General features: G+C 42.2%; 1 protein-coding gene across 1 annotated transcript in view; it reads left to right on the top strand.

Annotated features, from left to right (window-relative positions):
• The window catches only part of FAM135B (family with sequence similarity 135 member B), a 283,306-nt gene that overhangs the window by 215,328 nt on the left and 49,344 nt on the right, over nt 1-18,634 (top strand). The window contains exon 16 of the mRNA XM_030219522.1: nt 9,484-9,581. Coding sequence (XP_030075382.1) covers nt 9,484-9,581 — 98 coding nt within the window. The remainder of the gene's footprint in view (nt 1-9,483; nt 9,582-18,634) is intronic.

Here is an 18,634-nt window from a genome sequence, read left to right as displayed (position 1 = left end):
CCTGAGGTCAACACAGGAGAGGTTTGTCGAATATTCCCTCTTTTCCCTATGTCAAAAAATGGAGAAAGCCATCAGCAATAGACAACAATGCCAAGATATAGAGCTATCCATCAGGGTATTTGATCAAGTTGCCATCTGGGTTCTTGCTAATTCTTAAAGGAAGGTCCTGTCAGTGGAAAGGGGTCTCTCATAATCTGTTTGAAGTCCAACAAGAATATGTGGGAGCAGGGGTTTCATTCTCCCCAGAGTCTGAGAGGACTTTCTCAAGTCCTTTTTATGTTAGTATTACGAAGAAGATCAGAAAGTAATAGTGCTCACTTTCTACTTCAAACTGATTACTCGATGGCATAGCAAGTGGAAGTCTTGAGCTCCACTGGATGTTTCTCGGTCAAGATTTGCATCCCTCCTGGATCCCTACTGGAGGTGCATGTATACCTCTTTGATAGCTTTCGGGTTTGGAGGTGTGATATATAAGAAAATATATTCTTAAGCTCTGGTATGTATTTCTGTTGCTTCCGATGTTAGGTTAGGTGCCCCAAAGGTTCATATCAGTCTGTCTGCAACAGTTTTCTTATGATACCAAACTAACCATAGAGATTTTGGTTAGATGACGTGTTCTGAAAAAATGCAGCATCAATCAAACATTTCACAGGAGGAAAACTACTTATCTTGAATGAATAAATAATCTTCATAACTTCTTATGGCACAATCACATCTCCAAGCAATTAATCTTCAATCTTAGTATAGCACAATCACATCTTTGAAGGATGCCAATGGAGCACAGACAACCAGAGATCACTCCTGCTTCCCTACAGCCCAACCAATGAGAACATCTGTAGTTGGGGGGAGCGGGATGGAAGGGTCTGAAAGTAGGAAATAGGTTTAAGGTTTGGAAACCAGGAATGGGAGGGGTCTGAAAATTGGGAATTTGGGGTAGTCAGAGGATGGGGAGGTAGGAAAATAGTCTTAAAGATCAGGAAATCAACACAGCTTACTACTACTACTTTATCATTTCTGTAGCGCTACTAGACGTACACTGGACATGAAGAGACTGTCCCTGCTTGACAGAGCTTACAATCTAATTAGAAAAGACAAACAGGACAAATGAGAGACAAGGGAATTACTAAGGTGGGAATGATAAAACATGGATACTGAACAAGTGAGTAAGGGTTAGGAGTTAAAAGCAGCATGAAAAAGGTGGGCTTTAGCCTAGATTTGAAAAAAACAGCCAGAGATGGAGCTTGACATACTGGCTCAGGAAGTCTATTCCAGGCATATGGTGTAGCAAGATACAAGGAATGGAGTCGAGAGATAGCAGTGGAGGAGAAGGGTGCAGATGAGATTTACCCAGTGAGCGGCGTTCCCAGGGAAGAGTGTAAGGAGAGATACGAGTGGAGAGGTACTGAGGAGCTGCAAAGTCAATAAGAGGAGTTTGAACTATATGCAGAAATGGATGGGGAGCCAATGAAGTGACTTGATGAGAGGGCTAATATGAGCATAGCAACACTGATGAAATATAAGTCGTGCAGCAGAATTTTGAACAGATTGAAGGGGAGAGAGCTGGCTTAGTGGGAGACATGTGAGAATCAAGTTGCAGTAGTCTAAGCGAGAGATAAGAGTGTGGATAAGGGTTCTGGTAGTGTGCTCAGAAAGGAAAGGATGAGTTTTGGTGATATTGACGGTTTTGGCAGTCTGTTGAATATGTGCAGAGAAGGAGAGAGAGAAGTCGAAGATGACCCCAAGGTTATGAGCTGATGAGACAGGGAGGATGAGAGTGTTATCCATAGAGATAGAGAATGGGGGAAGAGGAGATGTTGGTTTAGTGGGAAAGATAAGAAGCTCTGTCTTGGTCATGTTTAGTTTCAGATTGCGGTGAGACATCTGGGCAGCAATGTCTGACAGGCAGGCTGATACTTTTGCCTGGATTCCTGCTGAAATTTCTGGTGTGGAGAGGTAGATTTGGGGGTCATCAGCATAAAGGTGATACTGAAAACCATGGAATGAGATCAGAGTACCAAGGGAAAAAATATAGATGGAGAAAAAAGAGGTCCCAGGATAGATACCTGATATATATATATATAAGGCCGTAAGTTTGTACCTGAGACAGTGGATGGTTTTGCTGTACAGTACAGTTGTTTATCTTGTAATCCACTTTAGGGCTTCACCATTAGGGGAATATAATCATATTTAATACAAGAAATGAAAATAAATGAAATTTCCATTACTCCCACCCCCCAGATAAGCTCCATTAAGACCATCCCAGTTTCTGCATCATTGCACACAGCCTACTTGGAACCTCAGATCAATATTTGAAACAAAGGACTTAGCAAGTTGCCAGGTTTCCTAAATCCTAGATATCTTCTCTCCAATTTTCCATAAAGAAACACCCACACATGCAAGTAGACATTACTGTTGAGATTGTAGCCTAGCCTTGTCCAGAATTTTTAACAATTCCTTGTTAAAAGCACCATAGCTCCTGTCTAGGAATAAAGGGTGGAGATAGTTTTTCATGCACAAAATCAGAGCCCTCACCATTCATGACCCAGAAAATAAAGCAAAAAAGCCTAAACCAGATCCTACAGTTCACAGGCAATCAGTGTAAAGAATGCAACAGGGCATCAAGGCAGAAGGGGAGGAATATGTGGAAGCTGATATGGATAAAGCTGAACTGCTTAACAGTTATTTCTGTTCTGTGTTCATGGATAAAAGGCTTGGGGGTAGGACCGCGGAAAGAAATGTAAAAGGGGATAGATGTATGATAAACCAAGACCGTTCTCGGAGGACATTGTTAATGAGGAGCTAGCTAAACTAAAAATAGAGAAAGCAATGGGGCCTGATGGAATACATCCGAGGGTGCTCAAGGAACTTGGAGAATTTCTGGCGGTTCCACTGACTGACCTCTTCAATGCTTCCTTAGAGTCTGGTATCCCAGAGGACTTGAGAAGGGCAGATATGGTCCCTTTGCACAAGAGTGGAAGTAAGGAGGAGGTTGGGAATTACAGACTTGTCATTCTGACCTCGGTGATGAGTAAACTAATGAAAATGCTTCTAAAGCGGAGAATTGTGAGGTTTCTCAAACTGCATGGAATGTAGGACCCAAGGCAGCATGGCTTCAGTAGAGGCCGATCATGTCATATGAATCTGATTGATTTTTCTGGACTGGGTGACCAAACAGTTCGACGTGGGAGGGGCTCTGGATGTGATGTATTTGGATTTCAGCAATGCCTTTGACACGGTTCTGCACAGGCAACTCATAAATAAACGGAGTTCCCTCGATATGGGACCTAGAGTAACTGACTGGATTAAAAATTGGTTGAACGGAATGTTTTTCCTTCCTTTGCCCCTTAGGAGGGGAAAACACCTCAGCCTTGGAGAAAAACTCCTTGGCTGGTAAAAGAGAGACAGTCAGACTCAGATAGGTGCACCAAGCAAATTTTTATTGATATTTCTTAGTCTGTACAAAATTGATCCCTTTGCAGCAGTTTGTCACCCAACAAGCAAGACGCTCAGGCTGAATTGCAAAATCTGCTCAATTTGACTTTCTCATTCTGCACATATATACTGTGCTAAATTTCATTTCTTATAAATCATATGATTTCTCTTATTCTTACTCATTTTACATAAAGGGGTATTTCCTATATTCTTATCAGCCTCTCTTGTTCCAAACATGTGCACCCTTAGTGCTCATTGGCCATTCCCTTATCCCCTACGCGTGATACCTTCATACTGCTCGCCTTACTTACAGCGTGCAAATTGCATGAACCTCTTAGCTATTCCTCCTCTAAACACCTCTTGCTGACATTCCTTATTTGGTGGGGGTCCTCAGCCTCGCTCATCATTCAGGTTATAGCAAATCTGTATGCTATATATGGGTCATATAGATTCACTTCCTCATGAGTTACTCCTTGTCATGTGATTTACAGTAAGTGCATAACTACACTTGCTAGTTGCAAGAAAAAGAAACTTATGCACTCTATGTAAAAACAGCAGTAAGGAGAAACAAGACTTATGCCCTTTGTATGCAAGCAACAGCAGCAGTAGGGAGGAATATACATCAAGGAAACAGAGAGTAGTGGTAAATTGAGCTTGTTGTAAAGATAAGGATGTTATCAGTGGAGTACTGCAGGGATCAGTCCTAGGGCCAGCTCTTTTTAACATCTTTGTGAGTGATATTGCAGAAGGGCTATCTGGTATGGTTGTCTCTTTGCGGATGATACCAAACTCTGCAACAGGATGGACATCCTGGAAGGTGTGGATGACATGATGAAAGACATAGCGAAGCTTGAGGAATGGTCCGATATTTTGCAACAAAGATTTAATGCTAAAAAATGCAGGCCCATGCACTTGGGTCACAAGAATCTGAGGGAACAAAACAGTGCTTCTGTGTAGAAAGGAAGAGGGGGTGATTGTGTCTCATGACCTTAAAGTGGCCAAACATGTAGAAAAAGCGATGGTCAAAGCCAGAAGGATGCTTGGGTGCATAAGGAGAGGGATGACCAGCAGGAAGAAATAGGTGATGGTGCCCTTGTATACGTCTCTGGTGAGGCCCCATTTAGATTACTGTGTGCAATTCTGGAGACCGCACCTACAGAAATATATAAACAGGATGGAGTCAGTCCAGAGGGTGGCTACAAAATTGGTAAGTGGTCTTGAACATAAAACATATAAGGATAGGCTTATGAACCTCAGTATGTATACGCTGGAAGAGAGGAGGATAGAGGAGATATGATAGAAACATTTAAATATCTCAGGGGCATTAATGTACAGGAAGAGAGCCTTTTCAAATGCAGGAAAACTCTGGAATGAGGGGGCATATGATGAAATTAAGAGGAAATAATCTTAGGAGGAATCTAAGAAAGTATTAATTTATGGAAAGGGTGGTTGAAGCATGGAATGGCCTCCCGGTGGAGGTTGGGGAGACTATGTCAGAGTTTACGAAAGCATGGGACAAGCATGTGGGATTCCTTAAGAAAAGAAGGAGTTAAGGGCTATAGAGGATGGGAACACTGGATGGGCCATTTGGCCTTTATCTGCCATCATATTTCTATGTTTCTATTACATGATCATAATTATTTTTGTGACATAGCAAATGGGCTGCAATGTTTGTAATAGTTACAACCACCAGAGCTAGTATTTTGGTAGTTTGCAGTATAGACTATCACAGTAATCTTATCGTTTCCTATTGAGTGCATGATTTAAAGAAGCTATATCTGAATGGGATATAAAGTATTGCATTCAGTGCAGCAAATGCAGCGGTGTAAAAGAGAATTGAACACTTGAAGAAATTTGTACCCCAAGTGTCAGGTTTTCATTGAAGATTATTCCATGACTTTTTAAATATTATTACTGATTAACATTTTGTAGCCTTCCATCACAAGGCATTCATTCAACTCCTTTATATTCCTGCTTTCCCACAACAGCTCTGTCATTATTTGGGTTCATGAAACAAAAATGATAGCATAGTCAATTCCCTTAAAAGTAGCTAGAAGTAATCAATTAATCCACTGAAGAAAAAAGGAAGAGCTCCAGGTCATTAAATACCTTTGGAGCTGAAATGTTCATCATTGGCATAAACAAATCTTCCTTAACAGTCATGTTTAATGTCCATCAATCGATCCAAATTTACTAAGTCTCCACTTTTTCAAATTCTCCACTTTATCAAATTTTCTTTTATATATCATAAAACATAATTATCTTGCAAAGTTCTTCTCTCACAATGATCTGGTGTAGAGCCGTCTTAAAGTTTCACTTGTATGTCTCAGGTTCCACAGTGACAACCAACGATGGCTAGCGTTTCGCTATGCTTCTTCAGGGTATCGCCTTCTGGAACTAGGAACAAAACCAAAATATCAGACTCCATCTTTCAGCTCAATACAAAATCTAAATTAAACAGTTCATACTTCTTAATAATGGCTGTCACAAAACTGCAAACATGGTTCCTCTTCTATATAGACCCTGACATCAGATGCCAAGGTTGTCCATACCCAATTAAAATATAGGAACAAATGGGACACATACAAAGCATTTGTTAAAAAATAAAAGTTTTTATTCAAAAAAAGTAATACCATTCTATCCAAGCATTTAAACTGGACGGTTACAAAATTTTCAGCCGAAAAATAAATTTCTTTTCTTCCTCAAATAATATCTTCAGTCTATCGCCACCTCTGTTTAGAGGCGCTATCCATTTTAGAACAAGGCAAACATCCCAAAATGCCTGATTTTTATACTTTGCAGAAAGTTCATAAGACTCTAATAGACCCTCCCAGGGAGGCCAATTGTTCTAGCAGAAGGTCACTCCTGGAGCCTTTATCAGTGTTCCTAGATTGTTTTCTACAACCATTTGTTAATGCGGGTAAATCTTATTTGAAAGACTCTACAGATTTCGTGTGTAAGTTGGATAAAGTGAAATGTGATTTTCAACATTGCATATTGGCTACTCTAGATGTTACTTCACTTTACACAGTGATCCCTCAAAAAGAAGCACTACGGGTATTAAAACCCTTTTTGAAACAACATTTAGCTCCTCAGGTACCCACGGTGTTTCTGCTAAAATTAGCATCATTGGTGATGGGAAAAAAAACTTTTTTAATTTGAGGCTCATATTTTTCAACAAATCTGAGGGGTAGCAATGGGGGCAACGAGTGCACCCTCAGTTGCTAATTTATTTATGCTGATATTTGAAGAAAAGTTTGTATACACTGCAATAGCATACAAATATGTAAAATTTTGGGGTAGGTTTATAGACAACACCTTTTTTGTTTGGGAAGGTGACATTAAAGAATTGCTTAAATTTACACAATTTCTTAATACATTTTATGAAAGGATAAAATTTACTGTTCACTTTGATCCTTTGACTGTGTCTTTTTTAGATGTGCAAGTGAAGAAAATGGAAACTGTTTTTTGCACTACAGGACATTATAAGGAAACTGATCATAACACTTCCTTAGATTATAAGAGTTGTCATCTGCCAACATTGAAAGACAGTCTACTATTTTCGCAATTCATCAGGTACTGGCGGTTGTGCACAAAAGATGAAGAATTTAAAGAGCAATCCCGAGACTTATTTCATAGATTGCAGCAATGAGGTTATCCTTCCTGAGATTTAAAACAATCATATAGGAGAGCAAAATACAACAATAGGGAGTGGCTGCTACAACCATGGGAGCACCATGAAATTGATGAATCATTTCTGACATATGTATTGAGATATTGTCCCTTATCTCCACAAATTATGACAGCTATAAAAAATTTTGGAATGTACTTGTGACAGTTCCAGTGTTTAGAAACTTCACAGTAAGGTTAGCTTTCAGCCGTGGTAAGAATCTAAGGGGCCCTTTTACTAAGCCGCATAGGTGCCTACACTTGCCCAACGCGTGCCAATTTGGAACTACTACCTGGCTGCCGCGTGGCCCGGGTGTTAATTTCATTTTTTACGCGTGTTGGAAAATTTCCGGTGCACGGCACTAACCGGGCAGTAATCGGCAGTGTACGCACGCTGATGATTACTGCCCGGTTAATACGTGAGACTTTACTGCTAAGTCAATGGGTAGCAGAAAGGTCTCAGGCCCAAAATGGACAAGTGCCAATTTTTTATTTTGCCGCATGTCCGTTTTCGGACCAAAAAAAGGCCTTTTTTGCAGGTGCGCTGAAAAACAGACCTGCACGCATCCGATACACGCATCTACACCAGCGCAGGCCATTTTTCAGCACACCTTAATAAAAGGACCCCTAAAGGAGGTTCTGTGTCACTCAAGTTTACCTACACATGAAGTATCAATGAGAGATGCATAAGAACTGAGGTAATTGTTCAGTGTGCAAAGTGATGATTGAAACTTCAGTATTTCAGGATCCTGTCAGCAAGAAGAAATATTGTTTGAAGTTTGATACAACAGTGGAACAGATCATGTTGTATATTGTTTGATTTGTCCATGTGACAAACTATATGTGGGACAAACTACTCACAAACTGTCAGTGAGGTTAATTGAACATAGAAACATGATTGTTACACATAAAACATCTTTACCCCTTGTTTCTCACTGTATTCAGCTTGCCCATGACTTTGATTCTTTGTGTTGCCTTGTTCAACAGCGAATAGCGCCTCTGAACAGAGGCGGTGATAGACGGAAGATATTATTACAGGAAGAACAGAAATGAATTTTTCGGTTGAAAACTTTGGAACCATCTGGTTTAAATGCTCGGATAGAATGGTATCACTTTTTTCGAATAAAAACATTTTTTTGAACAAATGCTTTGTGTCAAATTTGTTCCTGTATTTTGATTGGGTATGGACAACCTTGGCGTCTGATGTCAGAGTATAAAGAAGAAGAACCATGTTTGCAGTTTTGTGAGAGCCATTATTAACCAGCGAGTGTGCTATTATGAACTGTTTAATTTAGATTTTGTTATAGAGCTAAAAGATGGAGTCTATTTTGGTTTTGTTCCTAGTCCCAGAAGGCGATACCATGAAGCAGCATAGCGAAATGCTAGCCATCATTGGCTGTTGTTGTTGGACCAGAGATATACAAGTGAAACTGGGAGATGGATCTATGTCAGATCATTGTGAGAGAAGAACTTTATAAGATAAGTGTGTTTTATGATATTTAAAAGAAAATTTGATGAGTGCAGAATTTGAAAAAGTGGAGACAATAAATTTGGATCGATTGATGGACATTAAACATGACTGTTAAGGAAGGCTTTTATGCTGATGATGAAAGTTTCAGCTCCGAAGGTATTTAATGACCTGGAACTCTTTGAGGCTTTTTTCTAAAGTAGATTAATTGATTACTTCTAGCTATTTTTAAGGGAATTGACTATGTTATAATTTTTGTTTCATGTTTATTCATTCCTTTCAGTATTAATATAGTGGATTATTTGGGTTCAGCCATAACCTTTGTTCCTAAATTCACTGTGCCACTGCTTTCAGACAATCATTAACTTTCTTTAGTAGAATACATTAATTCAAGCCCTTATGTACTACCTGTATCTAATATGCAAATATGTGGCAAAGACAGACCAGAATAACCAGTGCTAACCCACATAAGTATATATTAAACAATAGAGGGGACAACACAAAATGCTGTGGAAGATCATAAGTCAATTTATTATTGTAATCGACCATGAACTGTTTGGATAAGGCAGACTATAAGTATGCTTGTTAAATTAAGTTAAATATATATTTACCTTCATTTGTGGCCATTCAAAGTCTCTGTCCCATAACCTCTCCAGAACCCAACTGTACTAGGTTGATAACCCCATTGTTTTCTAAGTAATCCAAAAAATGTTTGATGAACTACCTTTTTTACAAGTTCAGCTATTGTAACTATCAGTAAATAGAATGACCAGCTTACTCCCATTAAAACAGTTTTGAAGTATGGGTATGGTATTGTATAATGAAGATAATATCTGATATTTGCAGAATGAATAAGCCCACTAACAACCCTATTATCTCATTCACCATGTGCCATTGACATTTCTCTTTGCCAGAATGATACCTTTGCTGATTTTGAAGCTATGACCGACAAACTAATTGATGAGATTATTCAGCATATTCATTTGTACAGCCTATCAGTCTCCAGAATAAGGTAATGGGGAAAATAGTCACATATATATCTTCTTTGTTAATATGTATGTATATATATATATATATATATATATATATATATATATATATATATATATATACACATACACACACTTTGGCTTCTGTTGTATTGCTATTACACAAACTGGAAAAAAATCTGAATTATGTCAATCAGATATTAGTGCTTCATCTCCCACCCAACTGGAGTTCTTTTCCAATTTTTTTGTGTGTATATTATTTTATTTTAAACCGCTGTGCTCTGAAAAGTCAAGTGGTATAACAAATTCTAATAAACTATTAGACAATTAAATAGACTATTAACCCAGTTGCTTAATAGATGGTGGCATATAAAGACCAAATGGCTGATACATTCTACCCAGAAAAGTGTTGAAGGTTGTAACTGCTACTCTGTAAGTTTTCTCTATGACTGTTGTTTAGAGATGTAACTACTGCTTCATGCTAGTTATCTTCCTGCCTTCTTGGATGCACAATACAGTCATTCCACTGTTGTGTAGGAGGAGAAGAGAGACATTTTTCACAATAAGAGTCAATTAGTGATTTCTGTGAACAAGTACAAAATAGCTGATCCATTCTGCCCAGAAAGGTGTTGAAGGTTGTAACTGCCACTCTGTAAGTTATCTGTTGGAGCTGTAACTGCTGCTACATGCTGGTTTTCTTCCTGCCTTCTTGGATGCACAATGATTTCATTCCACTGTTGTATAGGATAAGAGAAACATTTTTCACAACAAGATTCGATTAGTGATTTATATCAACAGGTACAAAATTAACACTTAGTCAAACAATTGATTCATTGTGTTACTATTGCAAAATTTTGCTTAAAAGATTAACATAAAATAAACTGTAAATGTATGTAACTTAAATGGACTTCCTTAGCGTCAGCAGCAGATGACTTGTGGGTTGTGACCATCTGCCAGCACGTGGAGATAGAGAGTGCTGAATGGCAGTATCTTATAGGATAGAATGCTCCTTGGTCAGTTAGTATTCTCTATCTCCTACAGGCGGATGGATGGTCTCTCACAAGCTCCTGGTCTCATCTGATGGTGGCTCCTGTTCTGGGTCTCTCATTTCAGTAGAGCTTTGGGGTGTGTGGCTAAGCAGTGCCACCTTTAGGGGGTACACCTGCATGGGCATTTTCGAAAGAGAAGGCCACCCATCTTTTGACACAGATCGGGAGATGGGCGTCCTTCTGTCAGGGTCACCCAAATTGGCATAATTGAAAGCCGATTTTGGGCATCCCCAACTGCAGTCTGTTGCGAGGACAACCAAAGTTCCCGGGGGTGTGTCGGAGGCGTAGCGAAGGTGGGACTGGAGCGTGCTTAAGAGATGGGCATCCTCGGCCGATAATAGAAAAAAGAAGGTTGGTCGACTTTACTTGGTCCATTTCTTTTCACGAGCAAGCCTCAAAAAGGTGCCCACACTGACCAGATAACCACCGGAGGGAATCAGGGATGACCTCCCCTTACTTCCCCAGTGGTCACCAACCCCCTCCCACCCTAAAAAAATGTTTTTTTTTAGTTTTTTGGAAGCCTCTATGCCAGCCTCAAATGCCATACCCAGCTCCATGACAGCAGTATGCAGGTCCCTGGAGCAGTTTTAGTGGATGCAGTGCACTTCAGCCAGGTGGACCCAGGCCCACCCCCCCCCCCCCCCTCCATGTGTTACACTTGTGCTGGTAAATGTGAGCCCTTCAAAACCCACCTGAAACCCACTGTACCCACATGTATGTGCCCCCCATCACCCCTTAAGGCTATGGTAGTGGTGTACAGTTGTGGGGAGTGGGTTTTGGGGGGGGGGGGGTTGGGGGGCTTAGCACCAAAGGTAAGGGAGCTATGCACCTGGGAGCAATTTGTGAAGTCCACTGCAGTGCCCCCTAGGGTGCCCGGTTGGTGTTCTGGCAAGTGAGGGGGACCAGTGCCCTACGAATGCTGTCTCATCCCATGACCAGATGCCTTCAATTTGATCATTTTTCAGATGGTCGTCCCCGGTTTTCGGCGATAATGAAAACCGAGGACGCCCATCTCAAAAACGACCTAAGGATGACCATCTCTAAAGTCAACCTAAATTTCATGATTTGAGCATCCCCGACCATATTATCGAAACGAAAGATGGACGTCCATCTTGTTTCGATAATACGGGTTGCCCCACCCCTTTACTGGGCCATCCTGCGAGGACGCCCTCATGAAAACTTGGGTGCCCCATTTGATTATGCCCCTCCACGTCACCCCGGGTCCCTCCCCCACCCTTCTCCCCTCTCCGGCCCTTCCTCCATTCTCCTTCCTCACTAGGAAAAAAAATTGGGGCATAATTCTTTAAAGCCTACAGCCTTGGCTGCAGGAGAGATACTGGTTTGAGCCAGTATAAAGAGCTTAGTAATGGAGAGGATGTGAGTGTGTTTCCAGCAGCACTGAGTTCGACAGACAGGACTCCCAATGGCTGGCTCTCCCAGGGTGAGTGTATCCATTTTCTTTCACCTTTGGGTCAGTTGTGGTTTTACTTTTGCTTTTCTTTGCAATGGCTGCTGAAGTTGTTAAAAGCTGCTTCCAGTGTTGAAAGCAGAGAGCAGCATTGGGACAGTGTCTGGATGGCTGTGCAGTCTGTCTTCTGGTAAAGGGGGCCGTGTTCGGAAGGCCTCGTTAGTTTCCCATGTGGGAGAGATGAGGGCTCATTATCCTCATGGGGCCGAAAGTGGTCCGGCAGCCTTTTATAAGCAACGTGATTCAGGAGCAGTGCCTTTACCTGGTACTGCTTCAGAGGTCCTTATGTCAGCCGCTCTGGGGGTTTCTCTGGGGCTGGGGGTCTTCTGACCTTCCCTTACCCCCTCCCACCCCCCCCCCCCCAAAAAAAAGTTTATTTTGCTTCTCCATAATGTCTATATGTTGCAGAAGTCTGATAGGGGAACTGACAGTTCCTTTTTAGCTCAGCCTTTGGAGATTTCTGGCTTGTTCCCTGCCTCAGTCTCCACTGAAGAGGAGACATTTTCACTCCAGCTCAGAAATAGGGTCTATTGCTCCCCTTTCTCCCTATCATTCTGAGGGAGTCATGACTTCCTTGGCAGAAGCTCGTCTGTTCTCCCTGGAGGAAATATGTAGAGCAGCGACATGGCCTTCCTTGCATATCTTCTCCAGACACTACTGTTTGGATGTCTCTGCTCGGTTGGATGCACCTTTTGGAGTATTGGTGCTATCTGCGGGAGCTTTAGGTTCCCACCCTATTTCAGAACTTCTTTGCTACACCCCACAAGTCTCTGGATTCATCTGCTGCTGACGCTAAGGAATGAAAAATTATTTCTTACCTGATAATTTTCTTTCCTTTAGTCGCAGCAGATGAGTCCAGATGCCTGTTTTTCCTGCGGTTCCTATCGGTTAGTTCTCTCTGTTGCTGCATTTTTAAATTTTAGATGGACTGTTGTAATCGGTTTACGTGTTTGCAGTTCTTGGTTTACCACTTTTCCCTGTGGGAAAGGAGAATGGGAAGGAGAAATGTTGTAATTCTGTTTGCTTCTGCTTTGTTATGATAATCAATAGAAATAAAATAAAACATGGAAAAGAAAATAAGATGATAACTTTTTTATTGGACATAACTTAATACATTTCTTGATTAGCTTTCGAAGGTTGCCTTTCCTTGTCAGATCGGAAATAAGCAAATGTTGGTAGATGACAGTATTTATAAGTGAAACATCAAAGCATTCCAGTGACAGTCTAACCTATCCACCCCCATCCTGTTAGACTGTCACTGGAATGCTTTGATGTTTCACTTATATATACTGTCATCTACCAACATTTGCTTATTTCCGATCTGACAAAGAAGGGCAATCTTCGAAGTTATGTCCAATAAAAAAGGTATCATCTTATTTCTTTTCCATGTTTTATTTTGTTTTATTTCTATTGATTACCTTTAAAAGTGGACTAACATGGCTACCACACCTCTCTACTCAAGATGGAAGATACCGCTTTGTTATGAGAAATACTAACTGACCACGGAGCATTCCATCCTATAAGACACTGCAGTTCGGCACTGTCTATCTGCACCTGCTGGTAGATGGTCACAACCCACAAGTCTCAGGATTCATCTGCTGCAACTAAAGGAAAGAACATTATCAGGTAAGAAATATTTTTTCATTAGCATCCTTGTTCCTTTAAATAACTTGAATAACTTAAAAATCCAAGCAGCAGTGGGATGGGTACTATCCAGTCTTTTCTGCCAAGTACCACATGTATAATTATATACCTTATGGAAAGGGGTCAGATGTGTGAAACAAAGAGCTCACATCTCTCAAACAGTGAGTCTGATCTCTGGAGGATACAATGACAGACCTGTATTTGCTGAGAGAGCCAGGAGGTATATTGAGGAGAGGAGGACATCCAAGAGCAGGTAGCCTGTGTGAATGTCAGAATGTGATCCTGTAGTTGGGACCTGCCTTCCAGGCAATATATCATCCTCTTGCACCAAGGATGTGTCTCCAGTGGTGTGTGATATAAAACCAAAAAAAAGTGAGGAAAAACCAAGTTAGGATACCAAAAACACTTTACTGTATAAAAAATGACCCGTCACAGCCGTGTTTCGGCCCTAAGGCCTGCCTCAGGGGTGTTGAACAATCTCTTCAGAGCCACAATCACATTCTTCTTTTTCATTCACCACCTTGTCTCCACATGATCCTGAAGTTGGGGGAGTCTCTGTTGTATCCGGGACTGGATTATTTAATAGACAATCTGCTTTACCTTTTGCAATGTAATCGGCATAATATCTAGAGCCACCCAACTTCTGAATCTGCACCAGGGTCAGCTTTCCCTGGGCAAGTATGCCATTCAGTTCCGAACTCTGGCAGCTGAACTGGGATGGGATAATCAAAGCCCTACTGCTGTATTCTGGCATGAAGTCTCTCCCACCATCAAGGATGAACTCACTGGTCAGGAGCTACCCTTCAATTTGGATTACCTCATTCGTCTCTGCACCCAGGTGGACATTCGTTTCAGAGAGCATGCCTGTGAGCGTCTCGCCAGGTTTGGACAGGCTGACTCGAAGGTATCACATAAGGGCCCTCCATCCCAATCTCAGGTTTTGCGAGATGGGCCAGAACCTATGCAGGTTGAGCGTGTGTTTACGTTAGCCCAGGAGAAGCAACAAAGACGCTCCGAGGGGCTCTGCCTTTATTGTGGATTAAAGGGATATTTTGTCCGTGGTTGCCAGAATAGGAGGAAATCAGGAAACCAGCAGCCCTGATCCCGGCCAGGGAGACAGGATCTGGGCGGAAGTCTCTCTCTCCCTGGACACAAGTTTTGGTTCAGTGGTCTATCTCCCATTTCTGGTGGTGCTTATTGATTGTCTTGAGTGTGCGGGGCTTTGTGGCCCATGGTATTGCTTAACGCCTGTTTGGTCTACCCTAGGCCTTGGCCAGAGTCCTTCCTAAGCCTCGGCCTAGGCACAAGGGCTCACGATCAGATTAACATGTAGATTTGGGTGTGGACATTTGGTGATGTTCATGCGTATAAGGAATGTCAGCTGCACTTACTTACTGGTCTCACCCAGTGCAAACTCATTCTCCACCTTAAACGTTCCATTTTTGATGGCGCCATCATCAGTATGTGCATTCATTTTCCTCCTTTATAGAATCAAACACTGTGCAGATTCTACACAATCTCAACGTGCATATGGAAGGCAATTCTATAAACTATGCTTTAACATCTGCATGCATGTTACAAATGTAAATGTTTTGAATATTAAACATATATGCAAATATATGCACACTTATGGATGTATATGCAGGCACGCCATCTAACTGGTATTCTGCATATACCTGCGTAGATTACGTAGCTTGTATTTTCAGTATACAGGTTTGAAGAAGGGGTGTGGCATAGGTGGGCTCCCATTTGTGTGCATAACTTACAGTAACACGGGTACCTGCTGTACTTAAGCATATGCACTACACCAGCTCTGTCGCTGGCATTAATGCGAGTGCCTAAATGTTAGATACATATTATACCTATTACGCTAGTGTGCTAGCATTCTATAAAAGAAAGTAATCCCCAACTTTTCTATAAGCTTCTACTATGCACCCTCTGGTGCCTGCATTTACAGCCATAAATTCTTACATCAGTGATATTACAGGGATCAATTTTGCCACCAATTATATGTAGGCTTTAGCGTAGAGCAGTGGAGGGGGGCTTGGGGGCCCAGGCCCCCCACTTTGGTCTTAGGCACCCTCCAAAATTGTGGCACCGAATGTGTGACTGGTGGGAATGCTCAAGCCCTGCCAGTGAAAGAGATTCACTGCCGGAACCTCTGCCTGTGGTGTCTGAGCAGTAGGAAGTCGGCAGGATGCTCCAGCAATTTATGCTGGCACTTCCACACATGCTCAGTTTATGCAATTGAACTGTGCTTGCACAGAAGTGCTGGTTTCAGAGAATAGTGCAGCCTGCTTGCTTCCTTGCTCCTCAGACAGCATGGTCCTGGGTTCCGGTAGAGAATGTCTTAAGTTGGCATGGCTTGAGTATTCTCACCAGCAAAAGTATGATGGGGTGCATGGGGAGGGACTGAGATGTCATGCTTGCCCCCCCCCCCCCCCCAAAAAAAAAAAGGTTCTGACTATGCCTCTGGCCTAAAGCTTCTCAAACTGGGGCCACAACCTAGGTGGTCTCTCCATATGTGCATCATTATTCTGCACCTCCAGGGGATCACACAGTTTTATTTGGCTGCAATCATAGGGTGTCAGCCACAAAAAGATTGGGAAGCACTGGTCTAGCCTTGTACAAGATCTTTAAATAAGTGCAGATGGAGGTTATTTTAGATTAGGGCTACACATTTAACGCGTCCTGTTGGGAAACAGGAAGTTCTGCCAGAGGAGGCAGGACGCTACAGAGGCTTCAGGCGGCTGAAAAAAGCAGCATGCCTTCAGTTACTACTACTACTACTTAACATTTCTAAAGTGCTACTAGGGTTATGCAGCGCTGTACAATTTAACATAGAAGGAAAGTCCCTGCTCAAAGAGCTTACAATCTAAAGGATACGTGAACAGTCAGTCTGATAAGGGCAGTCAAATTGGGGCAGTCTGGATTTCCTGAAAGAGTTAGGTGCCGAACACAGCATTGAAGAGGTGGGCTTTAAGCAAAGACTTGAAGATGGGCAGGGAGGGGGCTTGGTGTAAGGGCTCGGGAAGGTTGTTCCAAGCATAGGGTGAGGCGAGGCAGAATGAGCGGAGCCTGGAGTTGGCGGTGGTGGAGAAGGGTAATGAGAGGAGGGATTTGTCCTGTGAACGGAGGTTTCGGGCGGGAACGTAAGGGGAGATGAGGGTAGTGAGGGGCAGCAGACTGAGTGCATTTGTAGGTAAGAAGGAGAAGCTTGAACTGAATGCAGTATTTGATTGGAAGCCAGTGAATTGACCTGAGGAGAGGGGTAATATGGGTATATCGGTTCTGGCGGAATATAAGACGTGCAGCAGAGTTCTGAACAGATTGAAGGGGGGATAGGTGACTGAATGGGAGGCCGGTGAGGAGTAAGTTGCAGTAGTCAAGGCGAGAGGTAATGAGAGCGTGGACGAGAGTTCGGGTGGTGTGTTCAGAGAGGAAAGGGCGAATTTTGCTGATGTTAAAGAGTTCTGCATTACTGAAGACAAGTTGGGGGGTGGAGCAGGTATAAGGAAAGAGAGAACATAGAATATGGACCATGGGGGGGGGGGGGGGTGGAGGGTTCAGGAGCAAAAGATTTGAGAGAAAGAGAGAGCATGGGGACCACAGGGGGGAAGGTTGAGAGGCACAGGAAGAGCTGTTGGGAGAAAGAGGGAGAATTCATAAGTACATAAGTAATGCCATACTGGGAAAAGACCAAAGGCCTATCAAGCCCAGCATCCTGTCCCCAGGAAGATTTGCTGGGAGGGAGAGAGAGAGAAAGAGATGTGTTTGAGAGGGACAGATGCTGGAAATAGGTAATGGATTAAACAAGGGAGATAGTGATCCTGGAGTGGAGGGAAGTGACAGTGCCCATGGAGTAGAGGGAAGAGAGAAAGGAGGAGATGGTGCCCATGAAGGGACGGGAAGAGATGGAAACGACAGAATTGAAAAAGGAAGAAAAAATGGATAAAATTTGAGTATGAAAAATGGATATAAGGCAGGATGAGAAAGAGGAGAAATGAATACTAGACAGGAGGCCCTGGAAGCAGAGTTCAGAGCACAGGGAAGCAGAACCAGAAACAGGGAACAAGATGATTGGAAAGATAATTGATTTTATTTTTAGTTTAGTAATTGAAATATATCAGTTTTAAGAATTTACATCTGCTATCTATATATTGCATTGTACAGGAAGAAATGTGAGGGGTCCGCTTTACGCGATTAATCACACGATTAAATTTTTTTGCCATGATTAAACCTTTTCATCGATGGACGGCCCTATTTTAGATGCATTGCAGCATATAAATAGAGGCATCTCCATATGTATATCTCATATGTGTGTAGATAATTTTAGAAAGCTTTTGACAACGTCATCTGCACTTGTATTCCCCATTATACAATGTGAATAAACATAAATGAAAAAAAGAATTCTATGTTGGGTTTTTCACATTCCCTGAGGTAAGCACAAGTGCCAGCTACCAGTTTATATCAGGGGCCTAAACAGATGACTAAATGCAAACCTAAGTCAAAGCCGCCTCCCCCATCACACATTTCAAACCCCTCCCCCCCAAACTCCTCAATACACATCTAAAATCCCACACCCCACACAGAGCAACCTGACAAGATCGATGCATAAGACTGGCAATTCTTTAAACTTCCTCCCCCTCAACCCATTCCCAAGAAGATCTTTATGGACCTCAACGACAAGATCCCTGGCTTCCCAAACGGACCCCTCCCTTGGACAAGACCTTTGACTCAGCTCTTACTGGGATTCTCCCTGGTTTCTGACAGGGAGCAGCAATGGCCCTCTGATATTCCTGCCCCATTGGTTCCAGAGTTCAAAATGGCACATCTTACCCCCTTGGGATAATTTTAATCCAGGTAGGTTCTGATGGGCCAGGAGTGACTAGGGATCACTCCTCCCTCTAGAAAC

This window comes from Microcaecilia unicolor, chromosome 1, assembly GCF_901765095.1.
Source record: "Microcaecilia unicolor chromosome 1, aMicUni1.1, whole genome shotgun sequence".
Classification (NCBI taxonomy): Eukaryota; Metazoa; Chordata; class Amphibia; order Gymnophiona; family Siphonopidae; genus Microcaecilia; species Microcaecilia unicolor.
The sequence above is the reverse complement of the archived record's forward strand: the minus strand, read 5'-3'. Positions and strand labels throughout refer to the sequence as shown.